Genomic DNA, 25,993 nt, shown 5'->3' with positions numbered 1-25,993 from the left:
TGCCCATGATGTCTGGGCAATCTGAATCACTGCTATTTTTTAACTGCAGCTACTTCCCACCCATCCCCATTTCCTCTAGGATTTTACTGGGAAGCAAAGAAAAGAGGAACCCAGCCAACTCTGAAGCCCACTCTAGGTCAAAAGTTTGCATTTAGCTCATTTAATAATCCTGAATCCTATTGTGTCTAAATTTACGTCTGAGGAACCCAGGGGTGGGGAAGGCCACAAGTTTTACATTTTTTTTAAAGGTGTGTTGTTTTTCCAAAGGAGAATTTCAATTCAATGGCTTAGGAGCCAAATGAAAGAAGGAAATGCAAAAATCCCCACTAGGTCAATGAAGAAGCATATGAGTGCGAATGCTAATAAGTACTTTTCTCAGACAAAGGAATGTCTTCAATGAGTTGACTGAAGACTTCTTTAAGCAGAACAAAGTAGATGCTCAGATATCAGACAAAAACAAAAAAGGTAACTTCTCCCTAAGTAATGACCACCCATGGTGGCTCAGCAGAGAACCACTGCATAATGTATTAGGGGCATCATCCTCAATACCTTATAAAAATAATACTTGCCTGCTGTAAACTATACCAAGTCACGTGCGTGACAGGCAGTTTCCCATTCCTCTTGCCCCAATTCTAATCCTCAGAGTAAGGGAGGGTAACCATATAATTCATCATCCCAAGCAGGCCACTAAAGACCAAAAGGGGGCACAGTGAATAATTACACTAGGATAACAGGTGTAGACCAGATATTTCTCCAGCAAACTGGAACAGGTGGCCACCTAATAGTTCCCCGTTGTTTACATTTTTAAGGCACACACAAACACACCCATGAGGTCAACTGTGAACGAGCTACACCAATGGGATGAGCCTATAGATGCTCCTCTGCTTCCCGCTCTTTTACTTTAATATATCATGATGTGTCTACATGTCAGCACACAGAGATCCACCTCATTGTTTTAGTTAACTGCAGAATACGCTACTGTAGGGAGGTGCCATAACTTTTCGATCACCTATAACACATATAAGTCAACTTCAAATCTTTGCCATTACGAGCAAGGCTACAGGGAACCTAACCCTAAACACATCTTTTAAGGGCTTGTGTATTTCCACAGAATAGGCTTCTAGCAGTGGAAATGCTAAATCAAATGTTACCATTTTCGAAGGGTTCTTCCAAAATGCTCTCCACAAAGGCTTTGTCAGGTCACATCAAGACCAGCATTTACTCAACAGTTTTGAATTTCTGCCAAGCTGATAAACGAAGCATGCTATGTAGTGCTAATGTTCATAGCAGCACTAATTACAACTGCCAAGGTATGGAAGCAACCTAGGTGTCCATCAACAGACAAATGGATAGAGAAGATGGGGTATACAGTATATACACAAAGGAATATTACTCAGTCATAAAAAAGAATGAAATTTTGCCATTTGCAACAACACAGATGGACCTGGAGGGTACTATGCTTAGCGAAATAAGTCAGACAGAGAAAGACAAGTACTGTACGATATCACTTAAATGTGGAATATAAAAAAATAAAACAAACTAGTGAATAAAACAAAAAAGAAGCAGACTCACAGAGAGAACAAACTAGTGGTTACCAGTGGGGAGAGGGAAGCGGGGGAGGGACAATATAGGGGTAAGGGGAATAAAAAGGGTTATTATGGGATTATATGAAATCATGTGTGTGAAACTCTTGAAAACTGTAAAGCACTATGGAATTTAAATAATCTTTTATTCAATTTTTTTTAAAGTAAATGTACACAAATTAGAAAGAAAAAAAAAGATAAGCAGGTAAAGTGGACTTTTGTGTAGGGGTCGGAGACCATGCTCCAAAAGACTTGACCAAATGATCTAAGATAAGATGTCAAAGACATTTCTATCCTCATACCCTGATAAACTGTGCCAACTTTGAAAAAAAAAAGGATGTCATCTCATTCCATGATTTCCTTATGTGGTCCCTCAACTCCAGACAGTCTGGGCCGTGGGTGTACATGGAATTTTCCACCTCTAGGCCTTTGCTCTGCTGTTCCGTCCACTTAGAATAACGTTCCACCCATCTCTATAAATATCCTACCAACAACAACCGTAACCTCCTCCATAAGGCCTGTCCTGAGCCTGACTGACTACAAACTGTCTTCACATCATCTTTTCCTCCTAGGAAAGCCCACAGCACTGCTAATTCCCCCCACCGCACCCCTTCCTCATAACCTGAATCAGCGTCCACAGTCACCCCTAAATCATGCAGACTCAGAGACAAGTGGCTACGGGCACGCACAGGCACAAAGACCTGCCCAGCCCCGATTTCCAGGCCTCAGTTTCTGCATCTGTAAAATGGGGATTATATATAGTACCTACCCTAAGGCTTATTTTGAAAATTATATGAGCAAATGTATAGAAAATATTTAACATATAAGATAAGATAAAGAAATGCTAACAATTTATTACCATTTAATAGTGGAATTGATCCCTTGATGGCATGTTTCATTCACTTGTGAGTCCTTTGGAATCTCGCACATTCATTTACTTGTAGAAATCCTACAATATATGCGTCTGTTGAATGAAGACTTTAATCCTGTTGCTCAGTGGATCATATGATAATAATGATAAAGGCATCTCACGTGAATTGAGCACTTACTACGTACAAGGCACTCTGATGAATATTTCTCATCCACTATCGTATTTTAATCCTCACAAACAATACTATGAAGTAGGTGTTTTACAGATAAGAAAACTGAGACTTGAAGAGGTTATAAATCTTCCCCAGTGCCACAGGTAGATGGGGATTCAGACCCACAATTACCTGACTCCAGAGTCTATACCTAACACATTCTTGAGTCTGTGTCCCTACACTGCACCCCACATTGCAGCCAAAATCACATTAGAGAGTGAAGTCAACAGAGTCCCAAGACCTCCTCGTCCTACTCACACATGAATTCTTTCCTAGAATATAAAATAAATACCTTCATATGCGTAGGGCCTGGATTTTCAGAGGGGAGAAAACCTGCTGCTTAGTGCAATCACCGCTCAAGTGTCCCTGTCCTTGACTCACCCACCCCTCACCAGCTCTCCCCACCAACGAAACCAAATATTTACTTTAAAAATAAAAGGAGCCCACAGAAGGGACAGATGAAACAGCGCTATGGAGGGAGAAGGCCAGGGCTCTGAGGCCAGGCTCGGCCAAGGCTCCTTGCAGTGCTGCAGGTCCTGAAGTTGCTCCCACACTGCAGCCTGCAGGCCCAAGACAGATTCATACAGCTCTGCCTCAGCCTGCGGCCCCAACACAGAAAGCTGGACTGGGCATTGCAGCAGTTTGGGGAACAAGTCCAAAGTGAGCCTTGCACCAGCACCATATCAGCAACTTCTAGTCCTGTGGGGGACGACTGCACAGCCAAAGCCATTGCTGGTACTTAAGGTACAGAGACACCACGTCCTTGTGACAGATGCTCGGCCTTGGTAGACACACAAGTAATAACTTCGTTGAATTCCAGAAATTTGTCTTGACCTCTACAAATATGGCACAGTACCCTTTCTACAGACGAAGAAACTGAGGCACTGGCATTATAAAGTAGCATTATAAAGTATCCCTACTTATCACTTGCAAGTAGGAACAAAATGGAATAGTTGGGAAGTACAATGTTTTCCCTTCAACAGTCATGCTGATCTGTTACATCATTTGCAGGGCTTGTCCAAACTGCCCCTGTCATATATCGATGGTCTTTCTGGATTTGGAAAAATGGAAGACATAACGTACATGTACTAATTGATAAATGGTGATTGCTGTGATAAGTCAAAATCAGCTCAGGATATGGCATCAAAGACCTGGATGGGCGGAACTATATTCATTATCCTGTGATAAACCATGATGGAAAAGGATATGAGTAAGAATGTATATATATTGGGTTGGCCAAAAAGTTCATTCGAGTTTACGGTATCGTACCAAAACCCGAACGAACTTTTTGGCCAAGCCAGTATGTATAACTGAGTCACTCTGCTGTACAGCAGTAATTAATACAACACTGTAAATCAACTACACTTCAGTTAAAAAAAAACCTGGATGGGCTCTGCTGACCCTAGAGAGGCCCATTTCCTCATCAATAAGTGAAGATGCCACCAACCACCTCCCAATGCTCAGAAGGGCATCCATCATTCCAGGACCTGAGAACCTACTTTGTATCCCAGCACTCTGCCATTAACAGCAGTGGCAGAGAATACTTTTAACTTCTGTGAACCTCAATTTCTTCTTCTGTAAAATGGGAATGACTGTAGTACCTACACTCCATGGAGTTGTTTGAGGAGAAAATGAAATAATATAGAGCACTGACAGCAAGCATAGCACACAGTCAAGGCTCTAACTAGCACTTTTTATTTTTTTGGCCGTATCGGGTCTTAGTTGCAGCACGCCGGATCTTCCGTTGTGACGCAGGCTCTTCGTTGCGGTGCGCAGGCTTCTCTCTAGTTGTGGCGCATGTGCTCAAGAGCACACGGGCTCAGTAATTGCAGTGCGCGGGCTCAGTAGTTGTGGCGTGCAGGCTCTAGAGTGCATGGGCTCTGTAGTTGCAGCAGGTGGGCTCTGTAGTTGTGGTGTGCTGGCTTTGTTGCCCCGCGGCATGTGGGATCTTAGTTCCCCGACCAGGGATCAAACCCACGTCCCCTGCAACTGAACCACCAGGGAGGTCCCTAACTAGTACTTTTAATAAGGATTAAATGAGAGAACAGTATACAAAATTTTTAATAAGCAATAAATATCTAGCGGTTCCCTTGTGATCCCATTCACAGCTGGAACAATCAATTGCAAGAAAAACTCAACAAACCAGGTAACTTTCCTGGTATCAAGTTTACTGGAAAACACCTATCTTTATATCAATCATTCTAGAATTCTAAAGACTCAGGAGTCATTTAATTGCTCTATAATCATTTGTAGCTTCCCACAGAGTGGTGACTAAATTCAGACTTCTAGAGAGAGATCTAAGAAAAATAACATAAAGACATAAAGCTAGTATACTTAGAATGTGTCTCTATCTAATCTGCTCCATATAATTTGGTCCAACAAATTCAGCTCCATAAAATCTAAGAGGAGGTGTTAGTGCCAGGAAAGAAGATAAAAACCCAGTGTTAAAAGAAGTGTTTTGAGTCAATTATGCAGTAAATTCAGCACCTCCACAAACCTAAAATCAAAAGAGATCAGATTCAAAAGAGGGAAACTGACAAATATAATAATAGCTATCATTCATTCAGTGTTGCCTTTGCTCTCTGTTCCATGCTGAGAGATTCCCTGCAACGTTTCCTTTAATCCTTGCAGCAACCATACGAGGTGTGTGTTCCTACTATCACTACGTCACAGAAGTAAAATAATGCACACAAGGTCCCATAGCAAGTGAGTAGTGGGACTGGATGTGAACCCAGACATCTGAAATGCAAAGCCTGTATCACTACTGAGCATATGGTCTCTAACCCAAAAAGGTGAAATGTTGGCCAAGTCAAAGCTGATAGTGGGATTGAAGCCTCCAGGACCAGGTGACCAGGGGCAGCATTAAATTTTAAAAAAAGCAAAAAACAAAACAATGAAGAAAAAACCTGGTGACCAATACCCATACGTTTCACGAACGGCTCTAACTGCCAAAGAGATGACAAGGACACACTGCTGGCAAAGCTCTACTCAGGCGACAAATTCTCCATCCTCAGAGCCAGAGACATTAGGCAAATGGCATTCCTGACAGACCTGGGAAGGTCAGGCAAAGCTATGAGAAAGGAGAAAAAGCAGAAGAGAGGAGGCCAAGACCTCAAGAAAACCTAACCGCACCTGCTTCTGAGGGCAGTGGGAAGACAAAAATCACACAGAAGAAGGTAGAAATCCAAATGCCCATTGGCAGGTGAATGGATAAATAAAGGTGGTATATCCATACAATGGAATATTACTCAGCTGTTAAAAGGAAGGAAATTCTGACACATGCTACAACATGGATGAAGCCTGAGGTCAGTACACTAAAGTGAAAGAAGCCAGACACAAAAGGACAGACACTGTATGATTCACTCATATGAGGTACCTGGAGTAGTCTGACTTATACAGACGGAGACTAGAATAGTACCTGCCAGGGACGAGGGGACGGGAGAATGGGGAGTTAGTGTTTAATGGATACAGAGTTTGGGAAGATGAAAGAGTTCTGGAGATGGATGGTGGTGGTGATGGTCGCACAACAATGTGAAGGTACTTAATGCCACTGAACTATACATTTTAAAAATGGCTGAAATGATCAAAATTTTATGTTACATATATTTCACCACCATTTTTCAAAATGTCAAATAGAACCTTGCTATGGCCATAAGGTGCAAGTTCCATCGCCTGGAACCGTGTCAGGAGAAAGCTGTGTGTCAGCACTGGAAGAGGCAGGCACGTGTGTCCGGACCTGCACAGGGCATGGCTGCGGATGGACAGACAGAAGCTCTGAGCTGTGATAAGCCAAGCAGACTCACCCCAAAGCATCCCCGGGGCACCGATGTTTCCTTCCTCATGGAGGACACAAGGACTGTGGCCTCCCTGAGCACAAGAAAGGGTACCTGGCTTCCAGCCTTCCCCAGACCACACTCTAGAAGCTTCTATACCCTGAATTTGCACAGTGGTAAAGTGCTATCTGAAGTAGATCCCACCACATGGCACGAGGCAATAATGCAGCATGCTGGTGGAAGCCTGGAGGAAACCCATTGCTGTCACTTAAATCCAGGGAGTAACCTGGGACAAGTAATGACTCTGAAGCCTCAGTGTTCCGACCTCTAAAATGGGAGAATTGTACACACACTTCATGGCTCGTGCTGAGGATTAAAGATCAGGCTTGGGCAGCCCTCAGAGCAAAGCCTGACCTGCCCAGCACTGAATCTCGTTCTGCTCTCATTGGCATCATCGCTACTAACTTTCTCTGCTAGGCTTTCACTCCCATACTTGAAGTCCAACTGGCAGACGATGTGAGGAGGTGAGAGCTGGAAGGCTTCCCGACTTTGACAAGAAAGACAGACTCTTAGGCTCACACGATAAAGTAGGAGAAAGGCATTAGAGTTGAACTGTGGGAATGCCATGACCCAACATGATAAAAGGAAAAGCAAACATCCTTACTCTTCTTTGGGAGTTAATATCTGTCAACTGCTTTATTATTACGGATTCCTTTATTTTTCTCCCTTTTATCTTGGTCTGAGATGGGGTCCCTATTATTGCTGGCTATACTTCACACACACACACACACACACACACACACACACACACACAAACCCATGAGACAAAGATTAAGTGAGGACATTTTGTTGTGTGCATGTGCACATATGATGTTATTATATTTTAAAAACCTGGAACAAAATACCTTTAACCACTCCCCTGCCACCATACACACACACACACACACACACACACACACACACACACACGAGCAGCCCATGCATATCCTCACATTTGTAACTTTCTGCTACCACCACTCAGGAGATGTAAAAGCAGACTATTTTCTTCCAAAGACTGTTTGCCTGGGTAACAGCATTTGGCCACATTCTCTTTCCCTAAAGATGGCATCCCCCCCTCCACCCACCTACCAGGGTTTTCGGAGCCAGGATTTGAACCCAATGTGCAATTCCAAAACTCTTAAGCATGGAGCTGTGTGGCCTCCAGCCAGGCACTACTATTATCACTGCTTTTTACAAATGAGGAAATTGAGGCACAGAGAGGCTGAGTCACATGCCCAAGGCCACACAGCTGGTAAGGAGTGGGCTGGTATTGAAATCAGGGCAGCCCACTGTAAACACTTAGCTCTCTTGATTCACAGGGATCATGGTTCCCTATGGCCTGGGTTCCAGAGGTACGTGCTACAGCTAATGGGGCTGGTGACCCTCTTTGCATCCCCTGCATTGTGGGTACTCAGGGTCTTAAATCAGCCACCCGAGCTCAGGCTCTTACCTCACTCAGCACAACACAGGCTTGTCCTGCTTACTTATCTCCCATTTTCCTCTTCAAGTCAGTGCTTGTCAAGCTTTGCCAGCAGACTGAGAACCTGTCTGCTCATCTCTCACTCTGCCCTTTTGGAATCTACAGCATGTCTCCATAGCTCTCCAGCACTGCTCAAAGCTCCTGGTTAATTTTCATCTCTTCCCCGAGCCATGTCCACATCTGAAGGCACCTACCCACCATGAGAAGGCAACCATTTGGGTTGATTCATTCATTCACTGGTCCATTTAACAAATATTTGTGCTGCTCAGCTGTCAGGTGCCAGGTACAGCTTTGCCATAAGAATAAGAAAGTATATGATTCAGGTTCCTGCCCTCAAGATAATTACACTCCGGTGGGACAGATAATAAACAAAGGGGCTAATTTCAGATAGTGATGAGGGTGAAGACAAAAGTAGAGTGATGAAGTGATGAGTGACTAGAGGACAGGGAGGTTCTATGAGAAGGTAACACTTGAGTCTGGACCAGGGTTTCTAAATCTTGGTTCTATTGCAGTAGGCTACAAGTGGCCAATGATTTGCTTAAGCTTCCAGAATTGGTTTAGGGATTGCAGACCTAAGCCACTCAGCACACAGCATATGACATTCCTCTCAGTCTCTCTCCCCCTAGCTGTAAATAAACAGGCATGTCACCCCTTTTGCCATGGTCACCCATCTGCAAACAAGAGAAGCCATGCTAAGGCCCAGCCAGCACTGTGAAGAGAGCATTACTGAGAGAATCAAGGCTATCCCTTACAAGATCTAGGCTGTGTCCTTACAGCTGATGAGTATAGGCTGAAATCCAGCCCATACTCTGCTCTCCAGGCCATGCACAGATGTGTCTGCCCAGAAGAGATATACAGTTTCTACTTTGAACAAAGACATCATATGGGCTAGTGGCAGCTCTGAAGCAAATCAGAGAAACAGGACCCATGCCCTGATCAAACCCTACCTGAAGCTCCCTCCTTGTTCTGAAATTCTTGGTTACTTGCATCAGTTAATCTTCTTTGTTGTTTAAATCATTTGAGTTGATTTTTAGGACTTGTAACCAAAAGCATCAAGGTGATTAAATGGTTTATGCAACTCCAAGATAACTTAGCGTCTCCCTCTCTGCATAAAATACTCAAATTGAGATAATTTATTCAACCATTTGTTATATTAGGTGCTGGAGACAGAGCAGTCCACAGGAAAAACATCATCCCTAGCATCGCCATACACTGAGCTTCTTTAAGAAAACTGTCACCAGTAAATACACTGATAAAGCGGTCAAAAGGACACTTAAAAACTACCTATCCCAGGCTTTCACATTTAACAAACATCAACACAAAGGGTCACTCCAGCCTCTTTTTCTTGGAGCAGCTGAATGTGTCACCAAAGACATATGACTGTCCTCACCACTTGTAATGGCAATGTCTCCCGTACTGTTCAGTCTGGTAGACACCAGCCATGTGGCTACTTAGAGTTAAATTTAAATAAATTCCATGTAAATAAAACGAAAAAAATCATTTTCGTAGTGTGGCTGGTGAAAGGTAGCCACACCAGCCACATGACAAGCACACAATCTCCATGTGTGGCTAGTGGATAATATATCAGACAGCACAGGTAAAGAACATTTCCATCACTGCAGGAAGTTCTACTGGATTGCACTTTCCTTCCTCCAGAGTTCCTTTCCTTTTTTTTTTTTTTTTTTTTGCGGTACGCGGGCCTCTCACTGCTGTGGCCCCTCCCGTTGCGCAGCACAGGCTCCGGACGCGCAGGCTCAGCGGCCATGGCTCACGGGCCCAGCAGCTCCACGGCATGTGGGATCTTCCCGGACCGGGGCACGAACGCGTGTCCCCTGCATCAGCAGGCGGACTCTCAACCACTGCGCCACCAGGGAAGCCCATCCTTTCCTCTTTTAAAAAGGCATGTGGTGGTGAGGAAGAGGTCTCTTCAACTGCCTGGTTAATGTTAGGATCCTGAAGCAAGAAAATGCCCTTCCACATACACACCCGCACATAGCCAGTATGTGCCACCCTAGAAGAACCGGAGGCTCGAGTAACTCAGTTAGTCTTTCTATTCTCGCCTCCCTTCCCCAATCAGTGTTCATTCGAGTACAGAGTGGGGTCTGTTACCATCCTTTATTAGGGAACTGGATTTGAAGTGGCCAGCGTGTTAGAGCCTGGAGTCTCAAGCTTTCCATTTCCACAACCAGCCAGAACCTTTTCTAAAATGTGTGGATTCACAGGGACCGCCCCCTAGGATTTCTGATTCCACAGGTCTGAGATGAGGCCTAGTAATCCCCATATTTCATAAACCCTGTGGATGATTCTGAACCGGTAACCATTCTGTGGACCATTCTTTGCAGTTGGGGTTATCAGGACTCCGCCGGGCAGGGAGACATGAGTCAGCATCACTAACAAACTCGCCCGCAGATGCCCAGAGATGGCAAACTCGCCCAGGTAATTCTGATGTACTTTCCATTTACCTAAAACCCAATCTGTGGGCCACTGGTTCTGAAGTTGATCATTTTCTCCAATCAGCTCTGCCTGCAAGCTGTTGGCAGCCATCAGGTGAATATAAGTGCCTGGTAACAGGTGCCCAGGACTGCAAATTTCCCTCACAGCCTTTTCAGGATGTCTCTCTTCCCTCAGGAATTCAGGCAATAGGGTGACTCATCATGTTTTATTAAAACCCATGGATGGGTTCCTTCCACCAAAAAAGACTCCAACAGTGACAACCGGCTATCATCTTCCCATTAATGCCATCTTCTCACAATTGTCTTCCTTGGAGATAATTATTTCATGCAGAATAACTTAAGCTTACATTTTTAGCTAAAATGTCTCAGAAACAGATTCACGTTGCTTAAGAAAGCCTGGTCCTTTCCTCCTTATGGCAGTTTTTTCCCGCAGACTTAGACTGAAATCGGCAAGAGCTGCATCAATTTTTCCTTTGCTGGGCATTCCATCTCTCTGATATTTCTCTTATGAATCATGATATGTGTACAATGTATCAATACTGAAACAACACTTGGTGTTTTCTAAAGTCTTCCTAGACCCTGTGCAGGTACTAAACTGTGATTTTGCATATGGCATGATTCACTATGGCTAGACTCTTTACCAAAGACCAAAGCTCGGGAAATTTACCAATGATTGTCCAGTCTCAAACACCGCAGAATATAAGTTTTCCTGCTACATCTTATCCTTGGGCATTTTATGATTTTTTTTAAATATGTATTTATTTGTTTATTTATTTATTTTTGGCTGCACTGGGTCTTCATTGCAGCCCGCGGGATCTTTAGTTGCAGCACACGGGATCTTTAGTTGCGGCATGTGGGATCCAGTTCCCAACCAGGGATCGAACCCCGGCCCCCTGCATTAGGAGCGCAAAGTCTTACCCACTGGACCACCAGAGAAGTCCCCCTTGGGCGTTTTAAAGTAGAACAGAAGCCAAATTTCATGCCAACTTGGGGGAATCCTGGGTGCCCCCAAAGTGGTGATCATAATGAAGGAGGTGGATCAGGGCATACAGTCGTCTCAACTGGAAAACACTCCTTAGTTTTGTCTCACATCCAGAGTACTGGATCACATATAGAATGTCCTATCTAGAATCTGAATTCCTAGACAGTCTCTTGGAATGTTCTTACTCTGATACGGATATGGAGAGAGGGAAGGGGACGAGAGAAGAGAGAATAGAAACACAGTCCCAATCCCCACCTGGCAGAGTTTGAACTCCATGTCGGGCTTTTGCTGACAACTACACAGTTTTCATTTTATGCGCCCTTCCTAGCTTAGCTCTTTAACAGAAAAACTGCACTGCCTAAACTTCTAATCTGAATTACCTAAGTTCCCTTCCCCATCCTAGTCCAGCAAACCTGGTACCTGCCATGAACTCTGCAACGCAGAACAACCTATTTCACAGACAAGAAAGAAGGGCTGCACTGGTTTTCAAAATTCTACCAGATAACACTGGCCTGGAGAACAGATGCTCGCCAGTCTTAGAGGTTAACTGTGTTCTGAAAGCATCCACTCTTGGAGTAAAAGTCAGGGTGCTGATTTACCTGTAGAATGCCCAAACGAGTCATGTTATTAGGGATTTTTCTTACTATATTTAAAACCGCCCTAAGCAGTATACATAAAACTCATTCATTCTTTTATTTGTAAGACCACACATTTCACAGTAAAATCACCTTAGAGCAGAGAATGTATACTATTCCTAGTACATATTCATATAAATGTCATCATCGAGACACTATTTTGCACCCAGTTCTAAGATTCAGCAGACCACGACCCTGCAATAAAATAGTCCAAGAATCACGATCAGCTGTCAAAATATATCCTCTCCCCCACTCCTCGCAACTTGACTGGGACAGCTGTCACTGGCTGACCCTCCAATAATCTTACGTGGACTACAGGAACAAACTGGACTACTTCTGGAACCTATTATTCACTTCAACCCACGTTTGTGGACCCTTACTGTGTGTTGGTCACTATCCTGGGCCCTAAGAACACAGACAAGAATAAGAAATGTGATGACTGCTCTTGAAGAGATAAAGTGTGAGAGACATCAAGTGAGAAAGACAAATATGTCAACCAGAGGCTGCAAGCTTGTTGCCTGAGGACCAAATATGGCTCCCAGATGTGTTTGGCTTGGTTTATCCATGCTTTTGGAAAACTTTGAATCAACACTTTTACATTGGTAAAGTTCATTTTTTTAACAATTCAAGCTTCTGCGTTCTCTTGAAAGCTTGAAAAACCTGGCAACGGTGGGCAATGTCCCCACATGTCAACAACAGGCTGAAGCTGAGTGGCAACTGCTCCCTTTTACCCTAGTCCCCACCACTCCCTAATGCCCTTTAAAATACCCAGTCAGTATTTGCGTTTGTGATGACTATTATAAAGGAACAATTCCAGGCCTACATAGGATCTATTCTGAGATGAGTAAAGAAATACAGGACTCTCACATCCAGGCAGCAAGGATTTAAGTTGATAAGTGGTCTGAAGAACAAGATGACGGTGAGAATTAGGTCTTAAAAAGATAAAATTCATGTGAGCCAAGAAGTTCTAGATATCTATCCATAGAAAATAGCTGAAGAAGTTCACTAAAATGTATATATAAGGATATTCATCAATGTGTTGTGTAAAATAGGAATGAAAACAACCTAAATGTTCACTCTGAAAGCATGATTTAACATATTACAGCACAACAAAAACTGATTCCACAGCCATCAAAATGGTACAGTCGATCTACATGTAGCATAGAAAAAAAGTCTGTGATATATTGTGAGGCACAAAGAAAAATCTCACCAAAACAGCGTGTGTGGGATTATCCAATTTTCAGAAGAAAAAGACCCTCCCAAAAAAATCTACCAAAAAAACATGTGTGTGTATTTATATATGTTTATATATATAAATGTCTGGAGGTGGGATTATGGGCCATGTGGATACATTTTCTTTTCATATATTCACATTTTTCTCTATCATACACATTGTTTAAATGAGGGAAAAAATTAATTTCACCATGAAAAAACCATAAGCTGTGGAAGCACAGACCAACAATGGAGAGTGATTGACAGTCATCCATGATCATAAAACTATTTGAGTTTTTAAAAGATTAGAAACCAAAAAATCTAGATGATGCCTATGCTTTCTAAAAAAAAAAAAAAAAAAAAAAACCTACATGCTCCAACACCAAAGAAAGTCCTTTTTTAACTACTTGATCTTGAGTTTTGAATTCTTAACCAAGTCACACAGACTTAAACAGGCTGATAGTTGGAGGAGGAAATGAACAGGCTCTCCCTATCAGATGTAAATTCCAACGCCTGGCCAAGAATCCAGGTGGTAAAATACTGACTCTTTAAATCAAGCCAAAGTGATGCCTTCTGTGGTCGCGTTCCATAAGCAACAGGCTCCGTCACTGCACACATCTGGTCAGAATAAAGGCCCTCTAAGACCTTCAACACAATTAATTCAATATTTTCCCGACAGTTCAAAATGCTACAACAACTGGCAGACAACCATTTTAAATCATCACAGAAAAGTCAGACATATGGCTAAGTATATTTAATATGCTTTAAAAATAAGCCGCGGATCTTCGAGCCAACAAGATCTTAGGCAAGAATTTTTCTCATTTATTTAAAAGTTATGCCTACCCATTACCTCAAAAGAATTCAATTCAAAAGTGATTGCTTGAGTACCTAGAGAGGGCAGAGATTGCAGAGACATAAAACAGGGATGCTGCTTTCAAGAATTCAAGAAACACATAATCCAGTGGAGGAGACAGAAGAGCAAATCTACATTACAAGACACTATTGTGACTCTTGAAATCATGTTGTGTGTGGGGGAAAAAAAAGACAGAGAGAGCACAGAGGAGGAAAGAATCAACAGCGTTGGTGAGGGAGATCAGGGAAAACAGAAGGAGAAGGCAATTAAGCAGAATTGCTTGAAACTATATAGCAGCACCCTCTGTGTTCTGGCCAACAAACACTTTGGGAATCCTTTTTTTTTTTTTTTTTAAATTTCTGGGACTCTCTTTGGTAGCGTCACCAGGCATGGTATGCTGTCTCAGGCAGCAATATTACAGTCTAACACACTTGACTAGAGGTCAACACACTTCTAGTTTGGAAACCTGGGATCAGAATTTTGGAACCAGGCGGATCTGAGCTTGAATCTCACCTCTGTCAGCTGCCTGGAGGCCAGGATAAATTACTTGACCTCTCCAGCTAATTTTCTCAGGGCTAAAATAAGAATGACATCATCTACCCGGGTAAAAACCTAACTGGGGTCTCAGGGATATGTCAGAAGATCAATATATAATAGTTACCGTGATTGGTTTACTGCTCCTATTTCAGATTCTCAGGCTCAACCATGAAGTTATACCTTAGAGAAGAGTTTTCCAATCTCAGCCTTGGTGCCATTTGGGGTTGGACACCTCTCTGCCATGGGGGCTGTACTGTGTAGGATGTTTAGCCGCATCCCTGGCCTCAGCGCCCTCACTGCCACTAGCACTCCCTCTTCCTGAGCTGTAACAACCAAAAGTGTCTCCAGACATTGCCAAATGTCCCTCGGGGGTCAAAATCACCCCCAGTTGAAAATCACTGCTTTAGAGGAAATCTCTGATGGGTCTTCATTTCTGAACTGAAAATTAACATGGCTGCTATTAGGTAGGCATTGCTGTAAGCACTATTTACACGCCAAGCAGAGGACAAAGTATTTTGCATACGTTTTCTCATTTAATCCTCACAACCACCCTGTGAGGTAGGTATGATTCTCATTTTCAACTGGAACAACTGAGGTTCTGGGAGGTTAACATGCCCATGGTTCTTCAGCTGGAGTTGGACCTAACCAGCCTGACTCCAAACCCTTATAACACCAAGCCCTGCTGCCTCCCCAGCCTTTCCTGATTTGGGAGCCCAGGTATGGTGCCAGGAAGATCAGAGGACCTCAGTGTCAAGTTCTCAAGGATCACCCTTGCTGGTACTGCCCTACCCAGGATCTCCAGGGAGTAAGGAGAGGACCTGTCCTTCCTCTACACATTACTGAACCTGGGTCCCAATGACAATCATTAGAATCAATTCATCACCAGTGACAACGTAGAAGTTCAGGCAGCTCAGACCTCTACCACACGGTGAAATCTAGAGGTTTCCTTCTTACTTGTCTGAACTAATCCAGTCTCAGCCTTTTTAAATAGTGGCCTCTGAATCAGGCAGGAAAATGAGGGCTTTTTCTAGACTTGAAAAGCTCTCCAGGGAACTGTGTACCACAATCTCTATCTCTCAAGAGATTCTTTCTTCTCTTCCAAGTGCTTTCCAACAGGGAACATTCAAACAATAACAGAAGCCAATATTTTGTGGGCGCTCAACACGTGCCAGGCCCTGTGCCGTGTGGTTTACCTCAATCTCCTCCTTTTATTCCTCCATCAGCCTCAGGTAGTAGGTATCATTATCCCCATTTGCAAGAAAGAGGGGAAGTATCTCACCCTGAGTAACCCAGCTAGTAAACTGAAAAGCCTGGTTTCTAACCCAGATCAGCCTGAGCCCAAAACCTGCTGATCTACAACACATCAATAGATACTTGTGGATTACCTTGCGAGCGGCGCTGCAGTCCTGTTAACACTGTCTATGGCAATAATTGTGAAACATGGCTTATAATCAGGGCATAATGGCCTTTTAATTGCACCATCATGCCACTGTCCATAAAGAGCGCTTCGAGTCCCACAGTGGGCTGAAAGATCAGCCTTATTGTGGAAAACATAACTGCATTCCGTTAAAGGCACACACAAATGGCTCTGTTGGCAATAGGAATGGGGCTGACACCTTAGCCGGGAGGATGTAATTCTCTTACGTAACTCATTCTCACCACACTGCAGATGGTAACAGGAAAAGTCTATACACACAGCTGATGGTGCCCAGAAGAACGTCTCACGGTCCACTGGAGGGTGGGAGAGTGTGCAAAGTTTGCTGACAGACTCAGCACGGTGCTGCCTTAAATCCCTAAAATAAAGACCGGCCAGCAATGCTCACTGTCTTCAAGAATACTCCTAGATCAATCATTGAAGCTGTATTTAGCCCAAGTCATGGACTGCAAGTATTAAACCCTTATCAAGTTTAATGCGATCCATCACGAAGTACCTACATTTTCAGAGACTTTCAAATATCGGAATTTTCAGAGGCAACCGAGCTCAGCAGAGTTATTCTAGTTCTAAATCTGACAGTGGACGTTCAAGAAATACTGGAGCAATTACTATGCATCAGGCACTATGCTCAGTACTGAGATCAACAACAGCTCTGCCCTCTCGGAGCTTTTATTAAAGAAAGAGAGACAAAACAAGGAACTTAGTTATTTTGAAATGATCGACATATGATAAAGTAAAATAAAGCAGAGGAGGGGAATAGGGAATGACAAGGCAAGTGGGAAAGACTTGAAGTTCTTGAGAGAGTAAGCCTCCCAGGTGTCCAGGTCGGGCCAGCAGGTCACAGCCAGGGAGAGAGAAGACAAGTCACAGGCCAGATTGTGAGTCATTGGGAGGACTTCCGTTTCCCCTCGGTGAAAGGGACTAGAGAAATGATTGTATGTAATGGATTACTCCATTCTTTAATCACTTGGCCATAAAAAGAGAAGATTACTATTTAATCATAAAAGACATTGTTCAGAATTTCCTGGCGGTCCAGTGGTTAGGACTCAGCGCTTTCACTGCGGGGGGCCTGGGTTCCATCCCTGGTCGGGGAACTAAGATCCCGTAAGCCTCGAGGCACGGCTAAAAATAAAATAAAACAAAAGACATTGTTCGAATTACATTTGCTACGTGCCTTCAGAAAGGATGACATCCAGAACACGCTGGACCCTCCATAGGCCACTATACTATAAAGCAAAAGTCAGCATCACTTGCTTGTCCTCGACATCCATGGGGGTTCAGCTGTGAACACAACAAAACAAATTCACCAGACATACTATATGGATGTCGACATCCATAGGGGTGCAGTAGAGCAAAGCGCCAATATTTACCAAGGATTTTTCAAGGTTATAGATCTCACATATGAGCTGCATAAAGACAGGCAGGAAGGCAGTAACCTACTTTTTTAGGATATGAATGCCAGCCCTTAACGAATTTGACAGCCTTTATTCTCAGTGTATACAAAATCAGTATATCCTGTTACACATATATACAAACTCAAGGAAGGGACCACTAACATCAGAGACTGGTGTTTTGCATTAAATAACCATCGTTTATAAAGCAACATCCTTCATGTAAACCCTTGTGGTGAGGAGATGTCAGAATGTTTTCTCTTATAAACCACTTAATTCCCCTTGGTGGATATCATCAATTCTGCCATCCGAAACTAGCTGGGTAATGAATGCCAACAAATGCAGTGAGCCAACTGTATGCCACTGCCTCATAAGGTCAAGCTAATCTATTTTTAAATAACACAGCCATTGGCAAAAGGCGGCCTCCAGAAACAATGGACATGTTGGGTTGCCTGTCCTTGCATTATTTTTTGTAAAAGCTGTAGAATGTTCCACAATGTAACCTAAAAACATCCTTCAGAGAGTGGTCTTTTGGCAGCAAGAACAAAAATAGATTGATTTTTGAAAGTTTAAGTTTAAAAAAAAAAAAGACGTAAACACCAAGCACAGTTTAAGAGCAAGAGGGGACAAAAATCACACTCTTTTCTGTAGCAAAGATCCAGTTTGCTGTCGGCTGGAAACACTGTACACAGGGACAATGCTACAAGAAAACGGAGGTAAGGTGTCATTCTTCTAGATGCTGACATAGACCAGGTCCCGCTTGAACAGAAAAGAGAAAAGCTCCTCATCACCCTGCTTGCTGAATGAACACCTGAAATTTCACTTCTTAAACTCCACCTAGAGTCAACAGGCCGAAATACTTAAATACAATTCATTAAGCCTTGTCAGTCATTTATTTATTTATAGCTCGGTATAAATTATTAGACACTGAGAATCAGCTGATTGTAAAATCTGGTGATGAGAAAATGAACATATTAGGATCCTAAATGACAAGAAATCAAAGACAAACAGGGAGGAAAGAAGGAAAGATGTGGATGTCCTGGTCTGCACCTACCATCCGAATAAGAAGCAACAAGAGGGCTTCCCTGGTGGCGCAGTGGTTGAGAGTCCGCCTGCCGATGCAGGGGACACGGGTTCGTGCCCCGGTCCGGGAGGATCCCACATGCTACGGAGCGGCTGGGCCCGTGAGCCATGGCCGCTGGGCCTGCGCGTCCGGAGCCTGTGCTCCGCAACGGGAGAGGCCACAACAGTGAGAGGCCCGCGTACCGCAAAAAAAAAAAAAAAAAAAGCAACAAGAGAAAATTCATTCATGCAGCCAACAAATTTTAGTGAACACCTATGACTTGCCAGGTACTATTTTAGGTGCTGGGAAATAGAGGGGTGAACAAGTGAGATAAACTTCTTGTTTTCATGGACCTTGCATTCCAGTGGGAAGAGAGACAGACAACAAAGAAGCAAAAGAAGAAGATAATGTGAAATTACGAGGTTGTTGTTTCTTTTAATATATAAATTTATTTATTTATGGCCGCTTTGGGTCTTCGTTGCTGCACATGGGCTTTTCTCTAGTTGTGGCAAGTGGGGGCTACTCTTCATTGCGGTGCACGGGCTACTCATTGCCGTGGCTTCTCTTGTTGCGGAGCAGGAGCTCTAGGCGCGCGGGTTTCAGTAGTTGTTGTGGCTCACGGGCTTCATTGCTCCGTGGCATGTGGGATCTTCCCAGACCAGGGCTCAAACCCATGTCCCCTGCATTGGCAGGCAGATTCTTAACCACTGCGCCACCAGGGAAGCCCGATAATGTGAAACTGTGTCAAAGCTTTGAAACACAAACCAGGATGAGGGGATGGCATGTGATCCAAGGCGCTGTCTTATACGGGGTCAGTGGAATGGCGGTGCCAGCTCCTACTGGCTCCAATTACATGGATCTCTTCCCAACTCCAGTGATACTACAAATCAGTCTCCCCTCCGCCAGAGCCGGCTGTTAAGCCTTTAGCAGCACACCACCAGATGAGAAGGTCTTTCTGAAGAGACACTAAGGAGAGGAGTCAATCCTGTGACCATCCTGGCGGAGTGTAAGGGGGGGGGGGGAGGCAGAGAAAAAGCAAGACCAGAGACCCCAAAGCAGAATTCACAGGAAACTCAGCAAGACATGGTGCTGTGTTTCAAAATGAGAACAGAATTATTTTGTTACAAAGCTGTTGTAATATATTCCAACTGGTCAAAATAAACACACAATGTCAAAACAAAACCCAGAAAGGCATAAAAGAACCATATTCAATTGTATGTGGTCCTAAGTCCCTCATTACGGTGAGGGGAAGGGTCTGGTGGTAGTGTTGTGGTTTTTATTTTTTATTTTATTTTTGTGTGTGTGTGTGGTTTTTAAATTGTGACTTATTTATTGCCTCCATTCTGTCTATAAAAAAAGTGGAGGGACAGTTTGGTTCCTGGGTAATTTGCAAAGCCACAAAATTCACTTACAAAAATATGTAAGTGTGACCTATAATATTACCAGTTTAGGAAACTACAATCACACCCTTCTAAACTTTTGGAGTCTGGGCTATTCAGGGAATCTTAGCATTTTAGGAGCGCAAAGGACCTAAAAGGATACATCCACTTATTTTAGGTATGAAGAAAGGCCCAAAGGGGTGACTCACCAGAGATGACAGCACTAGTGGCCAAGCTTGTTCTAGAACACAGATCACCTGCCCCACTCGATGCCGTATTTTCAATGCAGTCTATACCCTAGGACAGTGGTGCTCAAAACTGAGCATGCATGAGAGTCACCTTGTTAAAAACACGGCACAGGCTCCACCCTCCTGAGTTTAGGTATCAGTAGGGCTGAGGCCCGGGAATCTGCATGTTTAACCAGTTCCCAGGTGATGTAAATACCACGGGTCTGGGGAACCTACTTTGAGACCCACTGACCCAGGAACTAGAAGCATGGGTTTTGAAATCCAACACGGCTGAGTTGCAGCTCTACTTCAGCCACTTGTATGACCCTTGGAAAAGCCACCCACACTCTCTGGACCTCAGTTTCTGACACGTTGAGTCCAGGTGGGAGGAATAAAGAACAAAATACCCATAAAGCACTAGCTTAGCCAAGGGCCTGGCACTTCCTAAACCAAGTGCTCAAAAAATACTAGCTATATCCTAGAACTAAGCTTCCTTAACTGTAGTAGTTCCCCCTTATCTGCTGTTTTGCTTTCTGTGATTTCAGTTACTCACAGTCAACCACGGTCTGAAAATATTAAATAGAAAATTCCAGAAATACACGATTTAGACGTTTTAAATTGTACACCAATAGCAGGATGAAATTTCCCGCCTTCCCCCTCTGTTCTGCCCAGGACATGAATCATCCCTTTGTCCAGGGTATCCTGCCCATTGGTTACTTAGTAGCTCAGTTATCAAATTGACTATCCAGGTACCACAGTGCTTGTGTTCAAGTGACCCTTATTTTACTCAGTAATGACCCCAAAGCACAGGAGGAGTGATGCTGGCAGTTCGGATCTGCCCAAGAGAAGCCGTAAAGTGCTTCCTTGAAGTGAAAAGATGAATGTTCTCGACTTAATAAAATCATATGCTGTGGATGCTAAGATCTACAGTAAGAATGAATTTTCTATCTGTGAAGTTGTGAGAAGGAAAAAGAAATATGTGCTAGCTTTGCTGTCATACTTAAAACTGCACAAGTTGTAGCCATAGTGCATGATAAGTGCTTAGTTAAGATGGAAAAGGCAATAAATTTGTACAGTAAGATATTTTGAGAGAGAGGGAGACCACATTCCCATAACTTTTATTATACTACATAGTTATAATTTGTTCTATCTCATGTTGTGTTTAATCTCTTACTGTGCCTGATTTGGAACGTATCACCCACAGATAAGAGGGGATTACTGTACTTTTCCTCTTTTCCACATACACTAGAATGGCTAAAGTTCAAAAGACAGACCAGATCAAAGATCAGCAAAGATGTGGCAGAACTGGAACATTTATGGCAGCTTTAGTCATAATAGATGAAAAAATAAACAGTCCAAATGTCCATTGACAAGCAAAAATATAAACAATCTGGTATATGTATGCAATAGAATACTACTCAACAATACAAAACAACCATGATACACACAATATGTGAAAAAAGCCAGACACAAAAGAGTACACACTGCATTATTTCATTTATATGAATTTCAATGACAGGCAAGATTAATCCATGGTGAGAAAAATCAAACAGTCAATGCCTCTGGAAGAGGTGGGGGGAATTGACTAGAAAGGGACAGGAGGGAAATTTCTGGGGTGATGGAAGTGCTCTGTATCTTGCTTTGGGTGAAGCTAACATGAGCATATACATTTGTCAAAACCCATCAAACTATATACTTAAGATCTGCGCATTTTATTCCAGGTAAATATATACCTATAGTATATATAGTACATATATATGCTTTATTATATATGTAAAGTAACATATATTTTATATAACATATATACGTATTTGTACATTTTTATTAGGCACTTTTGTGACAAAAGACTGTCCTCTCCATTTAAAATGAATCAACCTGGTAGATCCATTTAGCTTGATTCTTTCACAATCCAGTCCTGCTTCACATAATACCACTTGCTACAGACTATTTTGGTCTGTGCATCTTTTCAGAGAGTTGCCATGAAACAGAAACAGCAGAATCTTCTCCCACAAGAAGACCGTGACATTTTCATACAGAAAGCACCCAGAGTGACCCGTGTCCCTGGTAGTGGCTAGTTCAAGGTGCAGACAACACAAAAGTAACATTTTTCCTTTACCATGTACCAAGTAGAAGCCTATCTAATATGATTAAAACACAGTAATGAAAGCACAGGAAGAGCAATTTCGTAGCATAATTTAAATCTTATTCTCAGTATAAAAGAGAAGGCTGGTGAAATGCTTTCTAATGCCATCTTTCTGTAATGAAGACGTTAGAAGAGCTACCTGTGCCTGTGTAATCATTACAGGAAATAGTAGCTTTTACACTATGGTGGATTCCAGGCCATTCAAGCGTCCCCATCTATATCTTTATTCTATCCCATTACAAGAAGAACAAGTAGATTTGCCTACACATATACACACACACACACATTCTATGAGCATTCCTACGTAGCTACAGTTTCCTTCGAACCCAGAGGTACCTGATTCCAAACACACTTTGTTAGATGACCAACCCTTCCGGACTGCCATGAGGAGGTGGCCCTGGGACGATGCCTCCCAATCTTTGGTAACTGATGGAGGGAGGCTCAGCCCCATGCAGTAGCTTGCACACTGAGAACAAGCCCCCACTGCACCCATTAGACACCAGGAGACCTCCGCACAGGACACGCAGGAACTCCTGCCTGTCCTTCCACCAGCCCTTTCTCCAAAATGCCCCTGCGCGGCGACCAGCAGCTGATCCCATCAAATGCTACAGTATTTTCTCTACAGTTCTATCAAGTCCTAATAATCCAGGTACTGGTATTAACTTCATAATTCAGGTTCCTGACACTAAAAGCTAGACTTAGAAATAAATAACTGCCCCAATTCACTTCAAACATAACAATAATAGCTAATCTTTATTGAGCACTTACTATGTGCCAGGCACTGTTCTGCACTCTTTGTGCTATTAGTTTATGTGACACAAGAAAGCCAGTTTACAGATGAGGGAGGACACATTCTCAAGTGAGGCAAGGTGATGGACCTCAACCAAAGCTGGGGAGATGTGCAATGAATGAGCCACAGTCTCTCCGTTCAATGAGTTTACCACCTTGTATGGAAATGAGGGGAGGGAACTAACATAGCTCAGAGTAAGTAAAAAACTACAAGATACACCTTTAGGGGAGTCCAGAGGAAGAAGGATTTGTTCATCTGGGCAGGATGCCTGAGGGCTTCTTGGAGGAGGTGTGCAAGCGCACAATGAGGACATAGATGGAAGGAGCTTTCCATAACCGTCAGTCCCTCGGCTCCCAAAGCTACCAAAAGACCCAGCCCTTCTCCCCGTCCCCCTCCTCCGTTTCATCTGGAACGGGCCTGTTTCCAAAAGAGGACTAGCTCAGCCCAACCCTTCTTTCCTCTGACACATTCCTCCAGCTGCTGCTTGCCCTTCCAAGCCCGCGCAGGCACATATGGGAACTTTTCACCAGGGCTCAACCTGGTGCTTTCACGGGGAAGAACCTGCGTCATGGTGCACGGTCGTACAAGGGCTCCCTTTAAGGGAGTCCAGTCCTTCTCTATTGGACTGTATCAGGGACAGCCCCATGCCTGCACCAAACTAAGAAGTAAGGGACTCCCCGCCCCCACCAGCAGCCATCATAAAGGTCATCACTCCTCTCCAGGCTTCTGAGAGATGAATTTGCTTCCACTCCCTCCTCTCCAGGGTGCTCCTCGGGGCTCCCATGGTCATTCCCCCACCTCTTCCTCCTCAGTGCTTAAGGCTCTGCAACAAGGGCTCAAACCCTCACTCTTGGCATCTGTGTGACCTTGGACAAGTAACTGAACCAACATCAGTCCCAGTTTCCTTATCTGTAACATGGGGTTTATAAGAACAACTCGGTCTCAGAACTGTTGTCAATCAGAACAAGATAGTTCAAGGAAAGCATTTTACATAGAGCCTGGCACGTAGTAAGCTAACAAGAAAGAGCAGCTATCATCAACATCACAGGGATGATGATGGTCTTAGTGATGGTGATGGTGGTGATGTTGGTGGCAGTATAAACTTGGGCTTGAGTAGCACTGAAATACCCTCTCCATTCTCTCCCCCCACCGCCACCCACGAGCCTGGGGCCGGGCCACACGGTCGAGACACATGCGTCATCCTGCTGTGGGGTGAATGCAGGATCTTCAGGCGGCGGGCTTTGGAACTGCCAGGCGGTGATGCCCGGACCCACCTGGGCAGTCGCGGGTGACGCTAATTTTCTGATGGAGGAGGCCCAACAACCAAAGACCCTCACCTCCTTCGTACCCATTCTCCAGGTCTGGAAACAGACAAGTGGCCAAAGAACGCAGCAACTGCGCCTGCTGCAACACTCGCCCAGGGAGTCAGGAGAGCGTCCACGTTGCCCCTGCCAACTCTCCTCCAGGTGCAGGCAAGCTGTGCTGCACTTGGTGGCGGAGATAACAGGTTGGCAAACCAGGCCTGGGAAAAATCTCCACGCTTCCCCGCGCAAACCCAAGCCCCTCTTCCCAATGCAGGTGAGCAAACCACCCACAACCTCTCAACAACTTTGTATTTCACTATCACAGGGCGCACGGCCTCAACTTCCCCGCTAAGCCGCATTCGCAGGAGGAAAGCGGGAAATCGAGTTGGGGGGCGGGGGGAGCCTCCGCAGGCCGATCCCCTTTTCTGGGGGCGCCTCCGGGAGGCGCATCCCGTCTTACCTTGTCTGACGGCTTTGAAGGTGACGGCCTCCTTGCAGCTGTCGATAACTCCCAGTATGTCATAGCGGGGTAAACCGGACACCCGGATCCCCTGCACCTCCAGAAGCAGCTCCCCCTCGCCCAGCCGAGGGCCCTGGCCGCCGCCGGGAAGCCCCGCCGCCTCGGCCGCCGCCACCGCTCCGACATATGGAAACTCTCCGTTCTCCGCGCCCCCCAGCACCGTCACCCCCAGCTCGCCCTGGGGTCCCCGCTTCACGGTGAATTCGTGAACCCTGCTAGTCCAGTGGTTCTTCTTCTGGATCACTTTCGACATGATGACTTACGCCCCTCCACCCCCCCCCCAAAAAAAAACAATAAAATGAGAGACAGGTGCCTTCCACAGCACAAGCCCCCAAGCCCACGCTGGTTCAAGGGAGAGACATCTCCCCCCAAATAACGCAACGGGAGAGAGAAACTTGGCAGACTCGCTCCCTGCACACACTCGCGCACTCAAGCCATCATAAAACAAACTTTCCGGGCTTCCCCGCGAGCCCTGCACAGGCGCCCGCGAGCTTTGTTTGCATTCCGGTGCTTCTAGGTCCACGTTCCGGCGCCTGACCGTGCTCTCCGGGACCAGAGTCCACTCTGCGCCGCTTGGGTTATTTTTTTCCTTCCTTCCTTCCTTTCTTGCCTCTTAGAAATGCGGTGTGTCCTCTTTGCCTCCCGCCTGGCTCGCCTTTCTTCGCTGGCGGGCTGTTACTGAGGGTTAGGGGAAGCCCTTCCAGCCAGTTGCTGGGAGCCCTGGATACGCGGTTGCGGAGCGCGGCGGGAGGTGGGGGGGCGGGGGGTGGGGGAGAGGGACAGGAGGGAAGTGCCTGCGTCCCCTTTAAGCAGATACAAAGGCTCGGCTTGTTTTGTTACAGTTCATTCTATTCCGCGCCGCCGAGCGCAGCGGCCGGCCTGAGGAGACGCGCGCGCATGCGCCCCGCGGCCGCCTGCCGGCCGGCCCGCCCCACCCCGCCTTCCCGAAGGGAGAGATTCCAATGTGCTTCCCGTTGGGTCCTAAAGCCGACCTCCCAGAAGCAGGAAATTTCCCCCCCCCCCCCCCCCCCCGCTTCACACACCCCTCTTATTCCTCCTTTTCTTTCAGTGCCCACGCCTCGGCAAATCCCTTTGGGAGTTTGCGGGATGCG

At 44.8% G+C, this 25,993-nt stretch overlaps 1 protein-coding gene across 10 annotated transcripts in view; it reads right to left on the bottom strand.

The window, feature by feature from the left end:
- MAGI1 (membrane associated guanylate kinase, WW and PDZ domain containing 1) overlaps nt 1-25,720 on the bottom strand; it is a 618,198-nt gene extending 592,478 nt beyond the window's left edge. For all 10 annotated transcript variants that reach the window (XM_082848947.1, XM_082848954.1, XM_082848946.1 and 7 more), the window contains exon 1: nt 24,822-25,720. In XM_082848947.1, coding sequence (XP_082705073.1) covers nt 24,822-25,134 — 313 coding nt within the window. In that variant the 5' untranslated portion in view covers nt 25,135-25,720. The remainder of the gene's footprint in view (nt 1-24,821) is intronic.
- Nucleotides 25,721-25,993: the final 273 nt, after the last annotated feature.

This window comes from Leucopleurus acutus, assembly GCF_964270905.1.
Source record: "Leucopleurus acutus genome assembly, chromosome: 10".
Lineage (NCBI taxonomy): Eukaryota > Metazoa > Chordata > Mammalia > Artiodactyla > Delphinidae > Leucopleurus > Leucopleurus acutus.
Note: the sequence above shows the minus strand (reverse complement) of the source record. Positions and strands in the feature narration are given on the sequence as shown.